General features: G+C 39.4%; 3 protein-coding genes across 7 annotated transcripts in view; 2 read left to right on the top strand and 1 right to left on the bottom strand.

The window, feature by feature from the left end:
* The window catches only part of LOC138022717 (protein GPR107-like), a 28,542-nt gene extending 25,614 nt beyond the window's left edge, over positions 1-2,928 (top strand). The window contains exons 19-20 of one of the 3 annotated variants that reach the window (XM_068869677.1): positions 225-308; positions 1,464-2,928. In XM_068869677.1, coding sequence (XP_068725778.1) covers positions 225-308; positions 1,464-1,545 — 166 coding nt within the window. In that variant the 3' untranslated portion in view covers positions 1,546-2,928. The remainder of the gene's footprint in view (positions 1-224; positions 309-1,463) is intronic. The other 2 variants (XM_068869679.1, XM_068869678.1) reach the window with 2 other exon arrangements.
* Positions 2,929-4,984: 2,056 nt separating this feature from the next.
* LOC138022701 (endoplasmic reticulum mannosyl-oligosaccharide 1,2-alpha-mannosidase-like) lies at positions 4,985-14,318 on the top strand. Its single transcript, XM_068869676.1, has 7 exons — positions 4,985-5,209; positions 5,667-6,551; positions 8,402-8,590; positions 9,062-9,249; positions 9,588-9,711; positions 12,038-12,232; positions 13,942-14,318. Exons 1-7 carry the CDS (start codon positions 5,093-5,095, stop codon positions 14,266-14,268), a joined length of 2,025 nt encoding a protein of 674 aa, XP_068725777.1. The 5' UTR covers positions 4,985-5,092; the 3' UTR covers positions 14,269-14,318.
* A 1,332-nt stretch (positions 14,319-15,650) lies between these two features.
* On the bottom strand, positions 15,651-25,681 carry LOC138022749 (extracellular tyrosine-protein kinase PKDCC-like). Of its 3 annotated transcripts, none has more exons than XM_068869689.1 (5): positions 24,766-25,681; positions 21,814-21,948; positions 18,373-18,802; positions 17,286-17,483; positions 15,651-16,383 (listed from the first exon to the last, which is right to left on the bottom strand). In XM_068869689.1, exons 1-5 carry the CDS (start codon positions 25,363-25,365, stop codon positions 16,298-16,300), a joined length of 1,449 nt encoding a protein of 482 aa, XP_068725790.1. In that variant the 5' UTR covers positions 25,366-25,681; the 3' UTR covers positions 15,651-16,297. The 3 variants fall into 3 exon arrangements, with proteins under 3 accessions (XP_068725790.1, XP_068725805.1, XP_068725798.1); XM_068869704.1 differs by lacking the exon at positions 24,766-25,681 and adding an exon at positions 24,122-24,141; XM_068869697.1 differs by lacking the exon at positions 24,766-25,681 and adding an exon at positions 22,065-22,173.
* Positions 25,682-26,242: the final 561 nt, after the last annotated feature.

Raw genomic sequence — 26,242 nt, 5'->3', positions numbered from 1 at the left:
CCCAACTGGCTGGAGGCAAACCAGTTGGCTATTTACAAGTGCAGCTGGGAAGTTGAACCAGGGACTATCAGGAACAAATTCAGCGAGTGGTCAGAGCGGGTCTTGAACCCGGGATCTCCGGATCTCAAGGCAAGCACCCTAACCATTGGGTCACACTGCCTCCTTTGGCTGCAAAGTATTATCTGATGGCCTTTGTTATATTGTGTTATTTCCTGTATTGCAAGGTACAAATTTCGACCTGCTCCAGACAATCCTTACCTTCATGTACCCCAAGAAGACAGTGATGATGAAGTGGAGATGGAAGAAGTGTAAGTGGTGTTTCCTGTCAGTAATTCATTGATAGTATAATGTTTATCATAAACATAATTAGTAGAAGAGACCTGTCACATTCTGTCGTAATAGACTAAAGACGAATACTAAGTACCTCATTTAAAGACCCAGCTTCAACCTGCAGGCATTGTGTGCCTTGGAACAATTTTCATACATAAACATCCCGTCAAAGCTGAAATTCAGATCGCTACGATAAGCAATGCGAATTTCCATAACAAAAACAAATGTTCGAAAAGCCTTTCGGTTGAAGTTGGGCCTTTAAGGGGAATGTGGATCAACCGTTAATAATTTACGAAAGAGAGAGAAATGATCCTCTGACTTAGACCTATGCTATATAAATGATCTAATAAACGTCCCCTCTCTTATAAACGCCTCCTACAGTAAAAACCCGCGTATAAGAACCTAAAATTTAAGAACCTGTTAGGCTAAAATTTTCATTTTAAACCTTCTTTTCATAAGAAGCTATTAAGTCTAAAATTTTCAATAGGTTCTTCTTTTACAAAAATGAAGGCACAGATTAAAATGCAGAAAAAAAAAGTGGTCTAGGTTTCAGTCAGTAAAATGCAAAGATAACTTTACTGTATGGTTATCATCTAAACTGTATTCTAGATAATTATTTAATACAGCATTATACCCATTCCATATCACATATGCCCTGCAGTAGTTATCTGTGCTGATCGCTAGTGCCCCTATCAAATTAAGAACCTATTTACATACAAAAACCTAAGTAGCCTAAAACCGCACTAAGTACCATTTCTATAAAAACCTATTTAGGCTAAGTTGGACAACTCTAGGTTCTTATACGCGGGTTTTTATTGTATCCATTAAATACCCCTGGTGTGGTGTAAAGTTAGAAATAGACGCCCCGTCTCTAATAGAGCCCCCCCCCCCCGCCCCTTCCCCCTCCTATCCCGACCGGAATACAATTCCGCAGTTGTTGCCCAGGCCGGATGTTTCGCTGCGATTATTGTCCCTCGGGAAACTAGCTAGTTTTTTTTCCCCTCCCTCGGGACCATACGTTAGTGTGTAATATTTGAAGTGCGGGTCATAGACAGAAGGGAAGGGTAATTTGTTGCGTGGCTTGCCTTTTTACTGTTTACTTTTTTAAGAATTTCTCGCTACAATTATTTCAGGCTTACAAACGCTGGTCTCGCCAACGGAGTTACCAGACTACAGCCTTCGTCAGACGGAAAGAGAATCTTTGAAACTGCGTAACGATTTGAATAACCATTCAAACAAATGACGAAGAATTCAACCTGGTTTTAAAACCGGAATTCTCACAGTTTGCCATTTCATTTGGTGAGAAAAAGAAGAGAGACGCTCGGAATATAATGTATTTGGCAGAAAAATGTCGGCATTAAGTGTTGATATAATTGATAACAAATGTCTCCGAGCTCTTTCTCCTGGGGCGAAAAGCTATTCTTGAAGTTGTTGCTAAGATCGTATTGGTGGTTTTTCACTGTTAATTACTCACTTAATTCGATAAAATCAGTACGATGACTGTTAAACTAGAATTGCTCAACTGTGTGTAAATCTTGTATATGAATTATTGCCACACTTATTTATCATTAATTAACTTCGACAATCATTATAATTTGGGTCCATAACCATGTAACTCTTTTGTCGGTTTGCAACCAGAGAACACAAAGTTGTTGCAAAGAGCAAAGCAGTGATTCTAATATTATTTTTTTTTTTTTTTGTGAAAATGCTTTCTTTGATTGTAAAGTCCCGAACAACAGTTATTTTATACTTCATTTCCTACTTCTTAAAGTTATCTTTTTAAGTACTGTTCTCTACCGTCGCCTAAAAACTGTTTTCCGTGATCCGTCTGTTGTAAAGCCACAACATCGCAAGGTATGAACTTAATCTGTCGAGGATAAGCAAGTTTTTCGCCGTATATTTGTTGTGAAAACAAAAAAAAAACGTATGTTTTGATACAGCTGTATCTAAATTGCGTCACTTGAAATGTTGCGTTGTGCTCTTGTTCTCACTTTCCAAGAAAAATGACTTGATTACTTGGGAAGATAATTTTAAACTCGGCCCGGCGAAGTTAAGCTGTACTCCGAGGGGAGCTTTTTTCACCACAATGTAGCGTAAGAACAAAATGAAGAATATATTTATTTCTAAAGGTGATGTTCGATATATGCGAGAAAAAAATGCGAAAAATACGCGAGTCGTGAGAGCGAAAGCATTTCTGCCGATAGCCTATTCGCTCGAAGTCATTTTGCTCCACCTCGGAAAACCCTTTCGCCTGTCCCATATAAAAATACACACCAAGCTTATCTTCCCATTAATTTAAACTGTTTCGATTAAAATCTGTTTTTAAGAACAGAACAAAGAAAAGCAAAGTTTACAGTTCTGTACGTAGACAAGCATCTAATTCAGCTTCATCTTGAAGAACAGTCCGGGCGAACGAGCTTTCAGTTAGGGCGAATTGGCTTCAGCCGAATAGGCTATCCGGCGAAACGACCGCAATTCGTGAGAGCTTTTTGATAATCTGAGATGTCCGATTGCCATTCCAAGTGCTTGAACTTGTCTTTCTTGGAGTTTCATGAAAAGTTTATGATCACCGGAAATTTAAATGAGTGCTAAACGTTATTGGCGGTATCGTTTTGTTATGAATCTGCTATGATGTGTGATTGAGCTGTAAAAATGTAAAGATTAATCTGAAAAGTATGAATAATTTATTTCTGAACAAGAAAAAAGTGATGGTAGGAGGTACAAAATTTGCCGTCAGTCAACCTGGTTAACATTTATTCTGACTGATATTTGATATCTCCAGAAATTTTATCTATGTCCAGGCATTATCTGCTCAGTATTGTTGCAAGGTGAGCAACAAATTGATCATCCAGTGCGGTTTCATTGGAGTGTGGCTGTCTCATTTCTTTGATTTTACAATGGGAAGTTTGTGATTGATTTAGAAATATCGCTTCACTATTTCCCTTAGTCAAAAGGTATAAGAAAAGTCAAGTTCTTACTTGTTCTAAGGTACTTTCCGCCCATGTTTCCTCCTGTGTGTATCCGCTTTGCGTCGTATTCTTTTTTTGACTTTATATGTTGTGATTGGCAAAAGTAATTAATTTGGTTTTGCTTTGTGGGCGGCTAAATGAAAACCTGTTGTTCGTAGTTGCCTATTTTATATAGTGCAACGTGGAAACTACGTTTTCGTTCTTTTCCCAATTTCTGCGGGGTATAAAAACCTTTAAGAAAGAAACGCGGTAGCTTACTTTAAAGCTCTTTAACCTCCTTGGGGTTTGGTTTTAACGACGTAGTCATGCAACCACAGCTACTAGTAGGGAGCTTAAGATCTACGACGACGACGTCGACGAAAACGCCACAAAACAATGATATCATTGGTTAAAAGAGCATAAATAATCGTGCTACGTGCAGCACGGATTTTAGCTCATATTTTTGCAGTTCTCTGCATGACGACGACGTGAAATCACTAAATTTTAGGTTTTGACGGTGGTATTTTGAGGTGACGTTTTCGTCGACGTCGCCGTCGTAGATCTTAAGGTCCCTTCTTTCTCGACGACACGGGGGAATAAAGACGAAAAGAGCCTGTGCGGGAGGTTAGTTCCTTCGTATATTGGTTATTAGTAAATTTTCAGCTCCGACTGTTGCATTTCTAGCTTTTGATTGGCTAAATAGTGCGCCAAGATGCTCTTTCCGGACGCTTTGTAAAATTGTGGAAATAAAAATCGGCGGCAAAACCCGGTTTGAGAATTTACTAAAACAATTATTCCATTCGCCCTTGTTGGATATGAAGTGCTTATCCAACTCGGGCTCATGGAATGATTGTTATTTAGAATTCAAAATAGTGAGTAAATTCATCAACAAATCTGTAGTTCGGTTATGTTTCTGTAAGACTCGTAAGGGATTTGCAAAAAAATCTCCCTCAGATATCTATGAAATTAAAGATATGTGCTTTATTGTTGATCTGCGACTTGTGTCTGGTTTTTATCATTAAAGTTAACCCTCTCTTCCACACAATTCAACACCTTTTCAAGGAAAAGGCTGCTAAGACGTTACCCCTCCTCGTCTAACCAATATAGACCTTACATCATTCCTTCGACAGCTACTGGAGAGTTTAAACCGATCGCCGTAGTCTTTGTATCATGGGCAGGCAATAGCTGTCCAACATGATCATGGTTGTCCTTGGCTTGTACGGGAGATCTGTTTAAATTGTGTTGTTTTTTCCAAGATTCTAGAGTCATAAAAGGCGCTTTCCATCCGAACATTTCATGAGCCCAGTTAGAACCGGGCCAAAGGAACTGACAATTTTCTGGTCAGCTTCCCGAGGTATACCCAAAATTCCGGAATTCAATTGTTTCATTTGATTCGTTCCCCGCAACTCCTAATCTCTTTGCTCAAATGAAAATCGCCCATAACCGCGTTCCTTCAAATGGTTGCGAAACTCGCTTTCATGATTTTACTCCGGCCTTGAGAGCGATGTTGCAGAGGGACCCTCTTGGCCATATCTTTTCTTTGCAAACCGCAATTATGAAATTATTACAAAAGCATCATGTACTGTCTGTATAAAACCACGCAAAGCCATCTATATAAAATCGAACACTTTGTTGGCGCTTTCTAGGGGAGCCAATCAGATTCGAATCAGATTGCTCAAATGGTCTCAGTCTTTGGCGTGGTCGCCTGGGTACCAGTAGAACGCGGAAAGATGGCGGAGACAATCAGTTATTGGCAAAACAAATTGAGAAATAGCCACGTATTCTTCATTTTCTAAACAAAGAGCAGAGGAAATATGAGTTCCCATCCGTGGGAAGGATCGAGAGACTTTATTTCGGTGTCAATGCCGTGGAAAGTCGGGGATAAAGATGATGAAAACAGTAAAAGCCGACGACATACTTCTTTCTATAGGGTAAGCTTAAATTTAATTTAATCTTGAATTATTTAAGTCCACGGACAGAAATTTTAAGGAAGATGCCGATCTGTGTATTAGATAAAATATTAATGCCATACGTGCGTCAAATGCACCCATATCCATGCTAATAACGCAATAGGCAAGGTTAGCAAGAGAGAAAATACATAGCTAGTAATCCTTGTTTGATCGATATTCTGTATTATTATTTATATAGTATTGTTGTTGTTGTTATTATTATCGTCATCATCATCATCATAATCATCATCATTGGTATTATTATTATTTACACCATCATTATCAAGAGTTGTCATGACTTAATACAAAATTTGTCTCCTTTCTCAACATATTGCCTCCCAGTAATTATGTGACTAAGGCTCTTGAGATTTTAAAATAAATTGTCTGAAATACCAAAATATTCCAATCAGTGGTATTATTTTCCTGTTTGATTTTGCAGAAGTGGAGATCAATGTCATCATTTCAAAGATATCTTATTATCTTGTTTTGCATTCTTGGATGTGTAACATTTGTGATGTGGCGTAAAGGACATATATTGTCATATAAGTACAGTGCAAGCACCGCATTAGATCAGTCTGGTACTCATAAAGGCCACAAATTGTCTGATGATGTTTTACCTAAGGTCGGTAGAGTTAATGCAGAAGAGATCATTGAGAAGAACTTAAAAGAATTGGAGGATATCAGAAAGCAACACGGTACTGTGAAGAAAGGTCCTCCAAAATTAAATGAGAGGAAAAAACTACCTCCAATCTTAAACAAAGAAGATGAAAATCATGATAAGGAAAACTCAAAGTTAAACACAATAGATCATGTGAATAGTGATATAAATGAGGAGGAGGGAAGAGATACAGGTGGTATTCATGGTGATACTGTGGGACATAGTGATGACAAAGCTTCTGAATATGCTGTTGACACAGCTGGCGATGGTGAAGCAAAACCAGTAGAACATGTAGCATTGAACATAAATGGAGTAAATATCCTACCATTGGAAAAACAAAATGAACGGCAAAAGAAGGTTGTGGAAGCTTTTAAATATGCGTGGGAGGGTTATAGAAAGTATGCGTGGGGCCATGATGAATTGCGTCCTGTTTCGAAGTCTTACAGTGAGTGGTTTGGTATCGGCCTCACGATCGTTGACTCACTGGATACAATGCTTCTGATGAATTTGCCCAAAGAATTTCAAGAAGCACGTGATTGGGTTGTTAGCAGCTTGTCTTTTGAGAAAAATGTGGATGTGAATTTGTTTGAGACAACTATTCGTGTCCTTGGTGGACTTCTGAGCGCTTATCACTTGTCAAAGGATGAGGTTTTTCTGAGAAAAGCGGTGAGTTGGTTATTGAATAAACAAATTACAGGGCTTGAAATAATTTCCCTGCTGGCACCGGTGAAGATGTCCGGTCAAATCTGACATATGCATTACATCATAACTCTTAAAAAGTGCTTCTCCCCACTCAGCATGATGCTTAAATATCAAGCACATACATTTACATGTGGTGAGCTTTTATTGTAGAAGCAGCCTCACAATCCAGGAGGCGTGAAATGCACGGCACAGCCACATTGTTTAGTAAAATCGAAAAAGTACTTGTAATATTACACTTGTGCTTCCCACTATCACTGCCTATTGCTTCTACAATTTAATTTAAAAGCGTTCTAAAGTTATGAAGCTGAAGGTTACGATCGAGCAGATTCTCACCTTAAATAAAGGCCCACGTTTGAAATGTTATCAGAGAGTAGCCTGGACCTTTGTACTGACACTTTTAAGAGGCATTTGTTTCCCCTCTCACATTAGTTTGCAACATTAGTTTGCAGCAAATTCTGCATGGACTAAGAATTATTAGCATAGACACCAGTAGACACACTATGCTGGAAGACCTGCTAATTAATTTTCATGACTGATGGATGACAAAGTGGAAACTTGCAACTACCGGAAATCTTAATGTAGTCACAGGTGGTCTGTTCCTACGGCAGGTACAAAACACAGGTCACAGGTCATTGTTTTACCAATAAAGAAAGTATCCTAAACATTCATAAAAGCTAACCTTAGGCCTAAGGCCTAAGGTCACTTAGGATACTTTCTGTATTGGTAAAACAATGACCTGTGACCTGTGACCTGTGTTTCGTACGTGCCGTCTGTTCCTATGTTTCTTTTGCTTTTTTCAGTTCTTTTCTTTTCTTTTCCTTGGTTTCACGAACATGAATAATGTACAACCTAATTTACAAATACTACTGGTAGCTTCAAATTATATTTTCTATTGAAGAGTAAACAACCAGACAAAATGCCCAGCCATCCAAGGAATTGACAGGACAAAACATATTTTTTAACAGACATTGTCCATGGACCAGCAGTTATTTGAAACCCTGAAATTACAAGAAATGATACGTTTCAACTTTATTTAGCACTGGGTAGGCCTCCCAGACCTCCTGTATTTCCTATTTATCCCATAATTTGTATAGGATCCTATAAAGAGCAAGGCATATTAAAAGCTCAGAAAATTGTATTTCTTGCTTTATATTCATTGTATGAAATCTATTTTAGCTCCGATAGGGAGCCTATATTTTGAACTTAAAAATATAGATGCTTTGTTTAGAGTGGAAGTGCACTGTCTTAGCTATTAAGCTAGTTTACAAACACCCCACTTGTGAATAATCTGAAACTAACAATGATTACGAACCCCAGCTGGCAGGAGGCAACTAGTTTGCTATTTACAAAGTGTGGTGAAGTTGAATCCAGGACAATCAGAAACAAATGCAAACCAGAGGTTGGAATGGGAGCAACCGCATACAAACCTGGGCAACGCTCTAACCACTTGACCACGCCGCCTCCTTGAACAGCCTATTTTTCCTATCAGATTTTCAAAGAAGTGGCCAAATCAAAATTAATCAACTCATATCGAATTGAAGGTTGGTTTTTGAGAGTCAATGAGTTAACAAAACCCAACCTTTAAATCCCTTTAACCCATCCTCCTAGGAGTTCAATTTTACTGTAATGCCACTGAGACAGCTTTACTCGTCAATGGGGACGGTTTAGGAATAAATGGGTTAAACGCATCACAGCCAAGAGGTTCCCCCTTTGACAAGTCACGTCATCTTGCATCAGCCAGAGTAAAATCTGTATATGTTACTCTTAAAGACATAATAATTATTATTGATGCTGAATGGTATTTTAAATCACAGGTTGACCTGGGGGATCGCCTGTTACCAGCTTTTAATCCAGGATCAAATATTCCATATGCAGATGTCAATTTGTTAACTCATCGTGCACACGCTCCTCGTTGGGGTCCAGATAGTTCTGTATCTGAGGTCACAACCATTCAGCTTGAGTTTAAGGATCTTTCCTACACCACTGGTGACTCAAAATACAAGGTAGAGTACCAAGTTGAAAGATATGTCAAATTTTCCACTTTAGAAAGTTGAACTGGATCTGAGTACTTAGTTTTACAACTAGCAATAGATACCTTAGTTGCTTTAGCACTAAAAGATGGCAATGGAGGACTACCTTAAAGCTGTCTGAAGTTGTGTGATGGAAAAGACAACAATTATTTTTTTCTCAAAAACATATTATTTTACAGGAGAAACGAGTCGTGAGAAACCCCACCTGAGTTCTTACCCAAATTAAATGTAATGATCAAAGACAGGACCAAATATTGATACTTTCAGTCTCACAAAGAAAGGGAACTAGCCTAGGGGAAATTGTAATATTCACCATTCTTCTCTTAAGCTGAGCATCCATGTTAAACAACAATAAAAAAGTGAGAATAGAAATTATGATATCTTCAAGAAGAAGAACTGATTTGTTATTTGTCTTAATGGGTGACATTTGTTTCAAAATGCCAGGAAGCCGTCACTGAAGTGATGAACCACATTCACAGCCTTCCCAAGAAGGCAGGATTGGTGCCAATATTTGTTAATGCAGAGACTGGGCAGTTTCGACCAAGTGCAACAATTACTCTAGGAGCTCGTGGTGACAGTTATTATGAGTATCTGTTGAAACAGTGGTTGCAGAGTGGAAAAACAGAGGACTGGTTAGTCTGTGCCATTTTTTTTATTTTGCTAGGAACAATCATTATGCCCACCATTGTGGAGTTTTGGTTGCCTTTAATCCATTTATTTCTCCAAATTTTACTCTGCCTCACACCAGACAATTTTATTTGTCAGTGGGGGGAGGTAACCCATCGACTCCTAGGAGTGAGACTAACTAGATTTACTCTGTCTCATGCCAGATGATTATACTTTCGTCAGTTTGGGGGGGGGGGGGGGGTTCGAGGGCCGTTTGGGCGTGGATTGGTTAAAGTAAACAGCTTGCGAAATAGCTTTCTACCATAGATTCCTTCTGTAAAGTAAATCATTTCTAAAATTGTAGGTTAAAAAGTGACTTTGTGGATGCTATGGATGGTGTCATGTCTCTTTTAAAGCGAGAATCTCAACCAAGTAGTCTGGTCTTCATTGGTGAACTGCTTCATGGTCAAACCTTTAGCCCCAAAATGGTATTGTGCTCAATAACAGTTGAATCCATAACCATAACATTGTTTACTGGTAATTTTTGATTTAGGTCATGAGTGAATGAAGAAGAAAAACTGAAAACTGGAATGCCAGTTTAGGTTCTCTGAAAGCCTTAGTATGTAGGACAGTTTTAAAGAAACTGCCGAGTTACATGTACATGTATTATGTCTATATTATGTAAAGTTTATTTAAATTCTGTCACAATTCATTTGCATAGGGTTAGGGCTGTTTGACTGCTAGCAGTCTCTCTTTTGCTAAAAAAATCCACTGAGAATGTAAAACAAGTGATCGGACAAGGCAAGATACGATTGGTGAAGCCGCGAATCACGAGTAGGCCATATGCCCGCACTTCTTGTGGCTAGCACCTTCGCCACTCGCATATCATCTCATTCAATCAGCAGCTGTTGTTCTGCGTTCTCGGCGGATTGGACCAACTGTTTTCTCTGATTTGAGCGTTCCTTTTCAAGAAATGACTTTTGGGTCCTGTCTGTTAACAAGAAAGAGTTGAAAGAAAGCTTTTTGTTTTTCTTTTCTATTAAATTAGCAAAGCAGAACATACCACTGTTTATTCCATGTCAAAGAGCAATACAATTCACATTTAGTGTGCTCAATTAGCACTTTTTCACTAGTAGCTCATTTGCTAACTCAAGAAGGTGGGGTAGGTTGTAGTGTGGCATGTGAGATGATTATTTTGATAATAATAAATAATAATAATAATAATAATAATAATAATAATAATAATAAAAATAACAACAACAACAACAACAATAATAATTATGATAATAATAGACTTTATCAACAGTATTCCCACCAGGTAGCTCTTAATCATCTGTTAATATCTCTTTAAAATTAAATTAGTGTAGGTAATCATATGATTTTGAGTAAATAAGCATGAGTAAAAAATTTGTACTCTTTGAAAAAAATTACAAGTGCTTATATGAGAAAAATCATGTGATTACTTATTAATAATATATGTATGGAAAACTTCAAGACGGTTAAGCAGAAGAAAAACACATGTATCACACAATCAGGGAAAAATTGTGCCATATATTGCGCCATCCAGGGCGCGTGCTGGATTTGAAAACAAAAGATTTGAGTGGTTCTGACCAAACCCTATTGTTTATTAGCCAATCATAATCCAGAATTTCCATGTGTAATTTGCACTGGTATTACACTTTTTTGCACTGGTTGTTACACCTTAACTGCACTGCTCTTAGCGAATCAGAATCAAGTATTTTTTCATGTATAATATTATTACTGTAACAGTACTTCAGGAAAAACTAAGATAAAAGCCTTGTTTACACAAGCAAGTTTTCCTTGACAAGGAAAAATTGCTCATGTAATTAATAGGGTAAAATTTTTCCTTGACAAGAAAATGCTACTGTAGCATGCTAGCTTTTCCCTGTAAAGGAAAAAGATTAAATATTATCGTCAAGGCCGAAATTTGTTTGTGTGAACGCATGACAAGGAAAATGTGGCAAGAAATATTAATGAGATTATGGTAGTTCGGGACCAGCATCACGCTCGTGCTCATTGCTGTCAAAAGATACAAAGTGGTGGCTAAAACAAGAGCACGTTGAAGTGAACGAGCTTTGATGAACTAGGGATTGGAACATTTATTATGTACTTGCTCAATAACAAAATTTGTTATTCAGTGAGCACATAATATAGACCTTTTTCCAAAATGGCCGCTATTTAAATAGTCTTTTGTTTTTATTAAAATTAGCCCTTGATGCCTCGTTCGTAAGCTTAAAATTCAAAAGAATATTTTATCTTGAAGGAGGCAACAAGCGCCAATTTGCATGTGCATAAATCAGCGGCCATTTTGGAATAAGGTGTATTTAATATTGCAGGCACAGGCGAAACTTGTCAAGGAAATCTTGTTCATCATCTACACGAGCAAATTATTAATTCCTTATCAAGAAAAATTTGTCAAGGAAAACTTGTTGATAATTTATATGAGTAATGATAATTGTCAAGGAAACTTGTCAAGTAAAACTTGCTCATGTAAACAGGGCTTTAAGTGAATGACAAGATATAAATTCCAACAGCTAATAATTATTAATACTTACAATGGTAGACAATGAAACTAGTATCTAGAAGACAGGAAAAATACAGTCCTGACAGGTCTGTCTCTATTTTAGTAATCATATTTCTTTTTTTATGCACCTTGCTACAGATCTTTTAGTACCTTGTTAGTTGCTTGGAGCTTTTTGAAAACACCATTCTTGCTTTAAAATTAAAAGACAGCAGCCCTCCACTTTTTATAAAAGTCATATGCAGGTATATCTTGAGTATTTTCCTTTGTAGGATCATTTGGTTTGTTTCTTGCCTGGAACATTGATGTTGGGAGTTCATAATGGTCTAGATAAGAAGTATGAACAATTTTCCAAGGACTTGATGGAGACATGTGTTCAAATGTACAGCAGAATGCCAACAGGACTCAGTGCTGAATTGGTTTACTTCAATCAGGGGCCTTCTTCAAATGAGGATATCTCAGTGAGGGTAAGCAGTTTGTGATTTCTGCCTTGCATAACGATCCCTCTCTCTCTCTCTCTGTCAGGAGTTTTGTAGTGTTTTTGTTGCATACATGTGCATCCATTAGTGTAAACGTTATTTTTTTGCATTTATCAAGAATCATTGATCCACGCAAAAATAAAAAATGAAAATTCAGGAAAGCCCCTGTTTAGTCGTCAGTGTTTCACTCAACCTTCCCATCATGCTCCACCTTGATTGTATCAGCGGTTGTGTCGGCCACTATTTTAATGAAATGGTGTGTGATATTTCCCACTTGTCTTTTGTATTTCCTTTGCACTCACCAAGGGGATTGTATTTATAGCCACTCATTGCATGTATATAGTGACTCTGTTGTGACATGATTGTAAACCATTTAAATTAATATATAGATTTAGCCAAGCCTTATTCTTACAATAAGTCAACCTGGCTTGAGCCTGCGATCCAATCGAAACCCAGTACCTGGTCAGCGCTCAACCTGCAAAAAAGTAGTTGACCTCGATGAGCCCACGATATGGTCACGTGATACTGGTCACATTGCGGTACATGGAGGGGTGTACAATACGTACGGTCGTACGGTCCTACAGTGACCAAAACCAAATTTTCTCGCACTGATGGGTTACCATATTTTCTTACCCATGGTGCTCCGCGCGCAAGCATTCGGCGCACAGAGCTCCGCTATTAATACGAGTCCCTGTGAAATCGTTTTCCTGTCAAGAAAATGTCATACATGAGGGTAGCCTGAATACTACAGTCGCCCCCTCCCTTCAGAAAAAAATCGGGGAGGGGCCAACTGTGCACAGGCTAACATTCCATCCCCTACCTCCATCCCCTACCCCCATCCCCATGCAATGCTTTCAAGTGGTATACCTTGAAAATACGGATGAGTCTGTCTCAATACTTCAAGATACAACAACTTTGAGACGGTTTATTCGAGTTTTTGCGTTCTCGTATTACAACCATATTCTTCGTGAAAAAACAATTTCACACAACCTTCATTCCTGGTATTGTGGCCATCCTTTATGTGATTTGTCAATGACCTGGGTGGACCACGCTCGAGTGGTTCACACAGTATGTTCCCTTCTAGTCCTTCCCTTCTACTCAATTCAATGCAAAACTGGATTAAATACATACATACTTAATTGACCGCTCCCCATAGGGGCTTTTCAGGGTCAATGAAACACAACGAAATGACGGAACAGAGCAACAACAACAATTGTTAAGAATCCCGACTGGCCGGAGGCAAACCAGTCGGCTATTAACAAGTGCAGCTGGTAAGTTGAACCAGGGACTTCCAGGATCAAATTCAACGAGTGGTCAGAGCGGGTCTTGAACCAGGGATCTCCGGATCTCAAGGCAAGCGCCCTAACCACTCGGCCACACTTAAATCACAGTAATTGAAATTACATTAATACTAATAGACCATTTTCGAATTCTCACGGATGGACTGGATCTAGCATGAAATGGAGGCTAATGCAGGCAAATCTTTGCAAATTAATTTGCCTGCATTAGTCTCCATTTCATGCTAGATCCAGTCCAGCTATGAGAATTCGAAAATGGTCTATGATTATGTACCCGTAAGCATCACTGCTTCCAAACTCATTGTCTTGAATAGGGTCTTTGGCGTAAAGCTACCTTAAGCTGAGCAACCAATTGACCAGAGTTCAGTATTTCATATTTGATTCCTTGATTGTCTCCAGCCTCTAGATGCCCACAATTTGTTAAGACCAGAGACTGTGGAGTCGCTGTATATCCTCTACCGCCTGACGGGAGACAAAAAATACCAGGAATATGGCTGGACCATTTTTCAATCATTCGAGAAATACACCAAAATTGCCACAGGAGGTTATTCATCTTTACACAGTGTCAAAGACCCAAACCTGGGATTCAGAGATAAGATGGAAAGTTTCTTTCTTGGCGAAACTCTCAAATATTTATTCTTATTATTTAGTGATGTGGACATAGTTCCTCTAGACAAGTTTGTATTCAATACTGAGGCTCATCTACTTCCAATAAGAGAGTCATAGCTTACTCATAGTTAGGGTTTATCAGTGTTTATTAAATTTTCGACCTCGGATATTGCGTTTCTAGCTTTCTGATTGGTTCACTCAATCTCGATTATCAGCTCATATACCGCATGACCTAATCTGGAAACTGGTTGCGTAAAGTAAAGTGTTGCCAAGCAGAAACCTTTGTGCTGGAAGCGGAATTTCCCGAGAGAAGTATTTTTTCGATGACTTCGGGAGACTTGAAGTCGAACCTGTCATCTTCTGATTACTTCACCATCGCCTTAACCCTTTCATTACTGTTGACAGCACTCGGGTTTTTTTCCCGAATATATCTATGCCATCATCGGAAAAATAACTTTCTTATTCAATTTAGCACAGTTCAAATTTACCTCTACTACTACTACTACTACTACTACTACTACTACTACTACTACTACTACTACTACTACTACTACTACTACTACTACTACTACTACTACTACTACTACTACTCTAAAGCAATTGCTACCTCATAATTTTGATAAAAATCAAAACATTCTTCTGACAAAAAGAATGTTGACCCAACGGTGTGTAACATTCAGGTTACACGTTCTCAGTGACGTTGAACTAACAAATGTTTTACATCAATGCAACTATTGATGGGTTTGACATTTGTACCCAAGCAAAAGATATAATTCCATTTGCGCGGCAACGAACGAAGCATCGAGCTAAGGGAAGATTTCTGATTTCTTTGCCCCTGGACAAGCAAACTGAATTTCGTTACGCAACAGTGTTGGAACTTGTATCCGGGGTATTGTTCCAGTCTTTGTAAAGCCTGAAAAACAAAAACGATTCCTTTGACCGATCACAACATTCACAGGCAACCAAAACAGCCAATTAGAACGAAGAACAAACGCTAAGCGCCAAACATCACGTGCCTGCAAGTCACAATGGACTTCCTTTTTCTCGCTGGCTGATAGATAATGTGGCGCGAAAAGTATAAGCCAATCACCACCGTAATACTTTTTAATTATTGGTTATCACAAAATTCCTTTTGGAAATTAGTTTAAAACCTTTGGAACAGCAAGATTCCCCGGAGAATATAAAGTGTTACAACAAATAATTCTAAATTACAACAAACGAAAAGGAATGCGGATTCTCAAGTTTTTTGCCTCGTTCACGAAATATCAAATTCATATATTTTATGTATCTTTTTCAGTGGTTTTCTATCATTCTCAAAGTCGTTATGTAGTACAGTAGCTTTTCTATGCAGAATGTTTTTAACGTGCTATATTTTAACTCGGTATTTATATTTTAATGGCTTTGGGACCTTGTATACAACAAGTCAAATAAAGATATGCTCACCAAGCGACACAAACAGATTTTTCCCTGAACCCATTACCGTTAGAATTGAGACTCGATTTAAAACAATCTTTTTATTTATCTTGATTCTGTGAGTGTGCTCCACAATTAGAGACCAAATGAGCAATCCGCCTCTTGAATTTTCTAGGGAGTTAGAAAATGAAACGCCCTTATTTTCATTACTGCAATTTGTCTCTCTTAAGAGGACTAAATACTTCCCTTGCCCAATGGCCATCGAACATAAACTAAGAAAGTATTACTTCTGATGGATTTTAATCGCCTGGAAACTATTGCTTCATTCGTGGTTTTTGTTTCATTTTGCTCCGTTTCTCCTTCCTAGTTGATGCGTGGACCACTTTTAACGTAAATGGCACAAGTTCTCCGTCGATCATTGTTCGGATCCAGGAGTTCCCGAAGTCACGGTCACCCTCAAGGATTTCAATGTTCGTTCTCTCTGTCAATTAAACCTGCTTAATTGCAAACTAGTACTCCTCACTGGCAGAACTAATCACTCTCATCCGATTCAGTGCGTTACAATTTATTTGTGTACATCAAACTTGTTTGGAAGCAAATGTCGCAGATACTTGTCCGCGGGAGTGTCCAGATCTTTAGGCAACTCGAACGAAAACCTACGAATCACTCAGTCGGCGAGTGTTGTACGTAGTTGCGTATTCGGGTTACACCCAAGCCTTTGATTAGGAAGTAATTATGTTGGATGCTTCACGTAAACTGAAGTGTGTTTGTTGGGTTTCATATTCGATGTGTCATCTTTCAAATAGACAATGAAGTAGCCTGGAAAACAAAGGAAGATACAAACAAGTTAGTGTTCGATTTCTTTTTCCGGGTGATTGAACTATACTTGTGTTAAAAGTCGATAAGGTGTGATGTCCTTCTCGCCGATCACAAAAGAGGCTCCTTGAAGTCCTATCAGCATCGCTTCTCGTCGTAGCGAAAGATTAATGGTTAAGCTCTGCACTCGACACGTAACCTGCGTCCATATTCTTAACCGAAAGAAAACAAAACATTTGCAACCAAATGGAGTTATTAAATACCCGGAGGCCGCCTTTTCTGATTTGTGAAACGAATGTGCGTACGCTTAAAACCGAAGCGATAATCAAGGAAAACGTAAGAGGGACACACAACTGAAGTGCGAACAAAATTGAGTTAAAAGTGCGAAAATAAGCTGCTGTCTTGCGCAAGATAGCCTGGACCCGTCGCCCTAACCTTCCCTCTCTCTCTCTTATGACCGCAACGGCGCTCCGTGGAAGGTTGGGGCGAGGGAGTGCCTTATATTGTCAATCCCATTCTTGCCTTTAAATTTATGATTGCGATTTATTCCTAATTTGCTCCGGCTGAATTTACGATTGTCGTTAATTTACAGAGAACGTATTCCTTAATTATCCAAACGTTTCTTATATAGCACTTGATTACATAGATTTATAACGGGTTAGAAGATGAACACGTTGACGCATTAGGATAAAAAAATTATGATTATCCCTAGTTAGAGGCATGGTGATCAGATGTAAAGGTCACTGCTTCGAGTCCCGATTCCAGAAAAGTTTGTGGTAATTTTTTCTTCCTTACTCGTTTACTTCATGTCCTGGCAAGCGCTCAGTGCTCTAAATTAACGATAATCTCAAATTAAAAGAGGAGCTTGAGATCGTGTTGCTTATATATGGTGCACCAAAACTTACCAGACCATAAGAATTTTTCAGTCGTGACAAATGCCTTGCAACTCTTGTCCAAGTCACACCTGTACTCTGCCTCGTTGACGTCATAGACCGCTAGTTCACACGCTCCAAACAGACGTGTCTCCGGACAGTGGTAGTCGTGTAAATTTGGAAAGTCAGCTTTATCAATCTTCTTATAGAGATTTAATTTTGAAATAGTTTCTGAAAGAAAAGGACACCAATAGAATTAGAACATGGGAAAGTAACAGAAACATTCAAGACAGCACTCTATAGCAGTTGATTTGTCAAGCTTAGATTGCCCGCAATGATTAGATGTAATTAGAATGCGACAAAATCTTGACATTTAGGGGTGCAGGGATGGCGCAGTAGTGAGAGCACTCGCCTCGTACCAAATGTGACCCGGGTTCGATTCCCAGACTTAACGTCATATGTGGGTTGAGTTTGTTGGTTCTCCACTCTGCACCGAGAGGTTTTTCTCCGGGTACTCTGGTTTTCCCTCTCCTAAAAAACCAACATGTGACCTGACCTGCGTTAATTGTCAATTTAAATTTACAGTGTCCCAAATTAGTACTTCAGCGCTAGAACGACTACACACTTAAATAAAGTTCCTTTCCTTTCCTTCATTCCTTTCGTGAATGTTCACGCGCCAAACCAATCGTAAGCACGGCTATCACCCCCGCCGTAGACATTCAATCGAGCCAATCACAGCGCATAGCAATTTCGTGCACCCGAAGCTATTCTCGAGAAACCGCGTGCGCGCGTGTTGTGATTGGTGTTTGTTTTGTCTTTGATTGGGCATAGTTGGTGTAGTTAAATCAGTTTCCCAGTTGAGTGTAATATTGAGAAAGACTGTAACTGTTAACTAAAGTTTTGAAAAAGCGGAAGTCATCTTGACTTTCTAAGTTTCTTAATTAAGACTGTTTTCCACGCAGTTGTCTGTCCCAAACAACAATTTTTTAAGGACCACATTCACCCGAATTGGAGGAGACTAATCCGATCAGGCTGCTTTTCACGAGTGGTGATTACTTTAACAGGGCGCAAAGTGTACCATTTTTCTCGCAACGAAACTTAGTGGTTGTGCATTACATACCCACGTGTTTTCCTGATCGCAGAAGACTGAGCACTCTTTCCATATGCCAAACAAGTGTTCCACTGTCCCACGCCAATCTTTGCACATTGTTCTTAATGTCATTTAAGTACACCATCAAATGTTCCGGACCTCCTGGTGTCAGGATATGGTTGATGAAGTTCCGACCAACATTTCCTAAATTCTTGGCATCAAGCACGCCTTGACATCTTCCTTGGTTGCACGGCAAAGTCTTGTTTCTCTTCGATCCCTTTACAAGACAGTCGCTGTTCCTAGAACACTTGGGTTCGTCGTTGTCCACGTCATCGAAGTCTGTTAATTTGATTTCTCCGCCGACTAAAACAAACTGCGAAAGCTTAAAATCGCGGATGATGAGTGAACCAAGAGGAGAGTTCGATAGATACTCCAGTAACCTCGCAAGGCCTAGACAAATCTGCAAAACGTTAATTAGAAATTAGAAATTAGCAAAATCAGCTTGGCGCTGACTCCGTCCGGAAACCTTATTAAAATGTCTTTCATTTCATATTGCCTTAGTTATCCATCACTGAATACGGCGTAAAATGCCTTATATATAAAGATTGTTGTCTTGACTGATATTTTTCACGTTGTCATCCCTACCCCCTTTCTCCTATGTCTCTTATTGATGCCAAGTGAAAAATAATTTGCAAGTGTGGACAGACAAAAATGTTTATTCTCTGACTAATCTCTAATATACTGAGAGATGTGTAGATCTCATTCGCTTGGAATTTTTTTTCTCCCAATGTAGATCATGTGGAAATACTCAAGAGGGCATTTCCTTTCAAAGCCGGAAAATTCGTGCACTCGCACACACTTCTCAATGGGCTACTACGTGGTGTAAGCCTCGTACAAAGTATAAAAATCTCTGTTGTAAACGAGAAATCGTCGCAGTTAATGAAACAAATTAGGCAGTTAGTGCAAGGAAGCTTGAGCGTCACAAGAAACCATAAGCCTTCGATTTTGCTTTCCCACCAACCAGAAGTCGACATCACTTTGAAAAACATACGGACGTATCCAGCCTGCGTGGTCGGTGGCAGGCTGCCACGCAGGCGCACTGTAGTTTTCATAACTAGCCGTGTGAGACTTGGGAAGAAAGATTTATTGAGTGAATGTTCTTTACTTCACTTCCTACAAACAAGAGTGCACGCCGGAAGGGGAAGAAGAAGAAGAAGAAGAAGAAGAAGAAGAAGAAGAAGAAGAAGAAGAAGAAGAAGAAGAAGAAGAAGAATAGTAATTGCATTCGGATTCTTTTACAGTGCGACGCGCCTTACCGTGACCACCTAACAAAGCTTTTTAAAACGTATACACCAATCAGGGTGAGCGAATTTGATTGACAGTCACCCCTCCTTGCAAAGTTCGCACGGTTGTAAGTTGAACACCGTTGAATGGGTTGTTTGAGTTGACACACTTACACGTAGATGTCAAATGTGAAAGTTTGTTGGGTGGCCACGGTAAGGCGCGTCGCACTGTAAAATTTTATTTTTCATATATGCTTTTTTATTTTAGAAATCTGAACTGGATTTTTAATAACGCAAGTTTAATCGTAACAGAAGGCTCCAACATATTAAACTAAAAGCTCACAAGTGATGAAATGGGAGCATTAGTATACGTCCGAAAACGGGCATTGATTATAAGAAAAGAAATAGTTAAGCGACAATGGCCGTTTTCATACAAGAGATGCATAATCCGTCCAGACGAATTGTGCGTCTCTCGTGTTATTAATAATTGTATGCGCGTTTTTGAGACGCAGACGGCGACCGGAATTGAGCTGTTTTCCCTTTAACTTGTCCTCACACAACCACATTTACATTGCTAAGTATCTTTTGTCCATTAGAGATTATTAGTATAAAAATCTGCAAGACATCACTACCATGTTCTCTCGCCGGATGCCGTCCGCGTCTCAAAAACGCGCGTGCTTAACTGCTCTCTATTCATATAGTGTAAAGACGGGAAGAACTACGTAAGATATTATCTGTCTGGACGAATAATCTTCCGTTGAGCGTCGTTCAAGACACGCAACGAAAGATACTTCGTCTAGTCATATAATGCGTCTTGTGCCCGTCTTTATACTAGAGACTCATAAGACGCGATGTATGCGCCGTCTGGACGAACTGTCCACTTTAGTACACGTAGTTCAATGGATTGTTCGTCCAGACGCATTATGCATCTTGTGCCCGTCTTTATAGTAGACGAGTTTAACAAATGCAGAAAAAATGTTTGCTCAAGGTCGTCCCAGGCGGATTATATATATGTGTCTTATATAGTTCGTCTTTACGCTAAACGAATAAAACGAGAGACGCATGATTCTTCTAGACGGATTATGCGTCTCTGGTATAAAAACGGCCAATCATATGAGCCTATTTATTGATATTTATTATATTGGCAAACTGGTCCGAGGTGACAAGGAAAATTCTGATTGGTTCTCTGAGTGGTCTGAATTTGGCAATACGGACCACTAAGATGGACCGGTCACGAAGCAGCGCATACATAGGCTGCCAAACTGTTCCCATTTTCTGTTTCCATTTTCTGGGACATGAAAAGGAAAAATGCGAGAACTGTTTTTTTATTTAGTCATGTCGGAGTTTCAGTACGAATGTTATTTTCCAGAATCGTGAACAGAAGCAGGTTAAGAGGCAAGACTCGAGGAATAGAAAACCCTGCGCAAGAGAGCCAATATAATAAAAAACTTATTGAACTATTGTAGCTTGTTCGGCCTGTACTGGGAAAATAGTGGTCTCGTTCCTTTTTTGCAAGTTTCAGGCGAGGTCCATAAACTTGCAAAAAAAAGGACCGAAGTCGACTAATATGTTACCAGTACGGACCTCACACCTACGTATTGTGCAACATGGCGGCGATGACATACTTACGTCATCAGCAGCCATATGTAAGAGGGATTTGTTGAAAGGCTGTATTGGTCCAGTTGACCACTCTCTACACAGAGTTTGAAATATATACCACGTTGAACGTCAGCCAAGGTTTTTTTTACATGCCCGTTTTACTTCGACGTGTTTAGAGTGTGCAATTGCATAATCACAAATACAACAGTAGTGCATAGATTGAAATTGTCGGAGATCGTATTTTCCACCGGATAATTTATCCGGCCTTCGAATATCGCGGCATTAGAGCTTCAGTTTAATTAAAGGCTCACGTTCAACCGTCAGGCATTGCATGCCGCGGAACAATTTTCAAAATCCAGCCAATCAGATCGCTGCGACAAGCAATGCGAATTTCCAAACAAAAACAAACTGTCGAAAAGCCTGTTGAAGGTGGGCCTTTAATCGACCAAATGCCTGAGGAAACTAATGTCGTGTAAAGACGAAGCTGCGAAAATTGGGTGATTTCAGGACCACTTGTCCTGAAGATAAATGTACCCTTGTTTCCCTATGCATTACACGACTATCATAATACCATAATAAAGTTCCTTACCCTGAATCTCTCATGCCATGGCATTTGAAAAAGGCGAATAACGTCAAGTTTCGATCCCACTTCTGTTACCATGGTAAGTCCGCGAGTCTTAACGTCAGCGTCGTTGAGTTCATTCTGCCAACAGAAGCCTAGGAGCTAAATAACAAGAATAATTTACTTCGAGTAGTTAACACAAGAAGTGACACTTTAAAGTTTGGTAGCGCTGGGGGCATTATTAAACTGAGAATAATATACATTGAAATCAACTCAACTAAAATCAAACGTTGGTCTTTGAGGAGAGGGGAAAAAAGGATTACCCGGAGAAAAACCTCTCCGGAGCAGAGAAGAGAACCAACAAGGTCAAACCATAGTTAATAGACGAGAATGGTTATGAAACCCGACAACTTTCTTTGTTGTAGGTTTTTGTTCTCTTTTTTGGCCTTGACCGTGCACAAAACACAATAGTTGTTTACTCCGTACTGAGGAACTAACCAATAGAAACGTGTTGGTTACGTAATTCATGCATAGTGTATGAGCGCAAAACAAAAGATTGTGCACGGTCGTGGACTTTGCAATCTAAATCTTGGCATCTTTGTTTGCTCCTCTGATGTTTGCCGAGCTTCCAAACCAGTCCCCTCCATTAACTATGGTAAAACCACACATGGAGGGGGAGGGGCGCCCATTGACAATCTAATTTTGCACAGTTTCATTGCGAACAGTAACTTGAAGTTTTTATTTCATATTTTACTAAGAACAGCATCGTCATCAACGAAGGGAAAAATCTGCAACAATCAATGGGCAGTTTTAAGCGCTTAGATCAATTTGTACAGAGCCAGTCACTAGTCATGCCGGGTGCGACAGCACATATACAACATGAATTCGTTTGGGGCTGCAAAGTCGTCGTTTTCTGACGGCATTCAAAGTAAAAACTCTGAGTGATATTGCTGAAAACAATGCAACTATGTACATCATTTGCGTGTTTGACAATAGAAATATTCGTCAACGTCGACCTAACGAACAAACTTGCGAGCGCGTAGAGCAAGCCTATCTCAGGCCCCTTACACGTTGTCGATGTCTGTCATCTCCTTGACTAGTTATAACAATACAGTGTTTCATCGGAAAGTCCATGGTATAAATCGCGGAGGGCAGGTAGATAAGAACAAATGCATACACGGATCGTAGAAGTACTGATTAAAAAACATGACAGCACTGTATTGTCATGTAACAACTTCAAAAGTTCCTCTTTTCAAATTATGACGGCATCTTGGACAAGCATGCGTTGTTTTCAAAGGATCATGTGCTATTTTTCCAAACTACAAAGATAACATTAAACAGAAAGGAAAAATGGTTACACGACAGCTATCTGCATGCTATGCTTTGTATTGACAGAAGATTAGAAAAAGCAAGCTTTTTCCATTATTTGAGAAGCCAAAAGGTCAGATTGAACATCAACAAGAAGGAATTTAATTATCCTCAATGAATCCAGCTTCGTGAATCCTTTGGTTTTATCCATAAACCCCTAGGGACATATCCTCCGCGTGGTTAGTTGTTCCGCAACTTGTGGAACTGATATACCAGTTATTCAAAAGATTTAAGTACTGCATGAAAATTTTATTTCTGCGAAAATCTGCTAGAGTGCCGCGGGATGAAGCAATTCCCTGCAAAATCATGCCAAATACTGCGACCGTCTTCATTTTTACAAATTATTTTGCGAATTTTCTCAGCACAGTCAACCAGATTACTGACTGAATGCCTGAAGGTGGAATCCCTCGATTCCCTTAACAGACGAGCCAACGACGACTGTTCTGGACGGTCTGTACCCGTTCGAACGGACCAATATTTTTCCTCACCGCCACAACGCGGAAAAATCGCTTCTGTATCCGACGTTTGAACCTTTCTTACTAACCATTTGGTAGTAGCCGTAATCTTTAAATAATGTATGAAGACCTCCCGAAAGGGATTTGTAAAGTTCATTGGCTTCTCTTAGATTTCCCTTAATTTGAGGCAAAGGTTGATAATTCTTGCATTCATAACGGATTTTTGCGACCTCTCTTTCTGTGATGCAGTGGTTACCGGTGCTTGGGTAAGGTTAAAAATACCTGCGAATTACAGGCGACCTCCAGTCGCTCGAAGCATCTGTTCACAGGCTATCTGGACAAGGACGACAAGGGAATTAAGGGGACACAATTTTGCCATACAAACTCATTAATGGAGAAAAGAAATAGTCTACTGAATGATGCAGATCCTACAACATAGTACGATGAACCGATCTTATCCAGTCGGTTATGGGTGGCGAAAATCCATATAATTATCTTAAATTAGGAGATACCTCGAATATAAGTAAATCTTCTAATCTGATAAACTCGGTTTTGTAATGGATCGTGCGAAGATTGGTATTTCTGATCGGTCGCAACGTAATTTAAAAGTTTCATTTTGTCTCTGTGTATTTAAACAGGATCCGAAGTTGTCCTCAGTTTACGTTCAATTTCGCCTTTCTCGTATCATGTTGCATTCACAATCTTAAAAGATCAAAGGGTACACTTAGCAATCGAAAGGTTAATTTAGTCTTCAAGTTAAACTAATGCTTCTGTCGTGATCGATTTGGCATGTTGAAGTCCATTAGTGGTCCTGATAGGTGGTTCTGACACGCGAACATATTTCAGCAGAAATTAATAAAAGGGCCCCATGTTTAATTGATCTCGTGGCCTTGTAAATTCTACACTGAGTTCGCAACAGGATTTGCACACTCAGAAGAAGTTCCAAAAGTGGGAATAGTTGGCCCGGGTAGTTGGCATCCTCCCCCTTTCAAGCAACCACTTAAAATAACTCTCTTATGTTTGTCAGCGATATTAAATTTATGTTGTAAGTTGCCATGAGGAAGACAAAGGACCAAAAGCCATAATTGGGGCCAAGGTGGCGCGATTCTCACAGTTAATAAAAAGTAGCGAGTCATTATGATGGCTAATATCTTACCTTGACGATATTTGCATGTTGTAATTGTTGCAGCATAATTATTTCCTTTGCTAGCTTGTATTTCGCAAAAATGAAACACTCGTCTACCGAACTACGCGATCGTTTTATGCATTGAGTGATATCTTCATTGTCAAGTTGGACACTTTTTATCGCTACCTCGGTGCCTTGGTATACTCCCTTTTGTACAGTTTTGGTGTATCCACGACCTACGAGTCCCAAAACGCTCATAGCTGTGATGTCACGGCAACCAAGATACGGCGGCCTCAGTGTTTTTTTTTTCGCTTCAGTATTGTTATATTTTGTCATATCGCCATTTGAAGTTCTCCATTGTAGAAGAGATGTTAGAGCTCTTCCTTGTTCCTTGAACAAGTCATCAGACTTGCGGTCTTGAAAGATTCCATTGGCGTTGATTTTCCTATTATTATGCGAAACGAGTGAAGGTAAGCCATTCAAACCACTATTTACCTCCCCATGATAAACCGTGTGGTCCTCATGAATTCGATGAAAAGATTCCAAAATGGCGAAAAGAGCAGAGTAAAATAGTGAAAAAATAATCAGGGTCGACAGAGTTCGCAGCGGCCAAATTCGCCTCGGTTTCATCACGAATGCGTTCCTTGCATAAGACCAAAAGCGCTTTTGAATGTTCTAGTTCCTCGCTCAAATAATCCATTTTTAGCCTGGCTTGGCAACTGCAAAACCTCTTGAAAATGTCTCATGTCTGACAAATGTCAGAGATGACCGCGGATGTGCAGTGTAAACACAGCCGGCCGGGCATATCAACACACGAAACTTGGAAATAAGCGTTAACAAAAGATTAGGAACTAATAGCGTGGGGCTGACAAAACGGAAGTCGTTAAATGGAACATCAACGTTTGGACAAAGGCTTCCAATAATCTGTTTAAATATCACGCCCATTAAAAGAGCGATACACGACCCGCCTACCCGATTATATTCCGTCAAATACAAGTATTCAAATTACGACTTTTGTCTTGATAATTAACGGATGTACTAGAGACAATCAAGTCATGCGGTACGAGCTAGGGCGGTTCACTACAGAGATCGCAATGAAACCTTGACAAAAAAAGACTCGAAGCAATATTTATCGCACGGTCATGTTGATGGCAACCTTAAAAGATTTGCTACCAACACGTCAACGAAGACATTATGGTAAACTGCGGGTTTCAAACTTTTTCGTGATTGTTACCGTCTAAAAACTTTTTTTCGATTTCTCCTGGTTTTACACACTGCAGAACTAATCACATTTGTAGAGTTTAGTTTCTAATGTGGTGCTTCGTCGGTGGGGAACTGAAACACAGAAAATGGGTTCATCGAAGAAACCTTCGACCTGTCGCTCTGACGAAGGCTTAACGCTCGAAATGTCAGCTACAAAACTTTGTTTCTTTACGGTGGTCAATTCACCATATCAAACCAGTTGACAAATCCATTTCGGAGTAATTACCTCTTTAATAATTGTACT

The sequence above is a fragment of the Montipora capricornis genome, chromosome 2 (assembly GCF_036669925.1).
Source record: "Montipora capricornis isolate CH-2021 chromosome 2, ASM3666992v2, whole genome shotgun sequence".
NCBI lineage: Eukaryota > Metazoa > Cnidaria > Anthozoa > Scleractinia > Acroporidae > Montipora > Montipora capricornis.
The sequence above is the reverse complement of the archived record's forward strand: the minus strand, read 5'-3'. Positions and strand labels throughout refer to the sequence as shown.

Bases quoted from the DNA above. Each gene is read 5' to 3' on its own strand.
- LOC138022701 (XM_068869676.1), top strand. From the start codon at position 5,093: ATGAGTTCCCATCCGTGGGAAGGATCGAGAGACTTTATTTCGGTGTCA. The intron at 9,250-9,587 runs GTTAGTCTGTGC...CTAAAATTGTAG, and splicing joins AGTGGAAAAACAGAGGACTG to GTTAAAAAGTGACTTTGTGG. The intron at 9,712-12,037 runs GTATTGTGCTCA...TTTCCTTTGTAG, and splicing joins AAACCTTTAGCCCCAAAATG to GATCATTTGGTTTGTTTCTT.
- LOC138022749 (XM_068869689.1), bottom strand. From the start codon at position 25,365: ATGAAACCGAGGCGAATTTGGCCGCTGCGAACTCTGTCGACCCTGATT. The intron at 18,803-21,813 runs GTAAGGAACTTT...AACGTTTTGCAG, and splicing joins CATGGCATGAGAGATTCAGG to ATTTGTCTAGGCCTTGCGAG. The intron at 16,384-17,285 runs GTAAGTTTTGGT...TTTGTTTTCCAG, and splicing joins TGAAAAATTCTTATGGTCTG to GCTACTTCATTGTCTATTTG.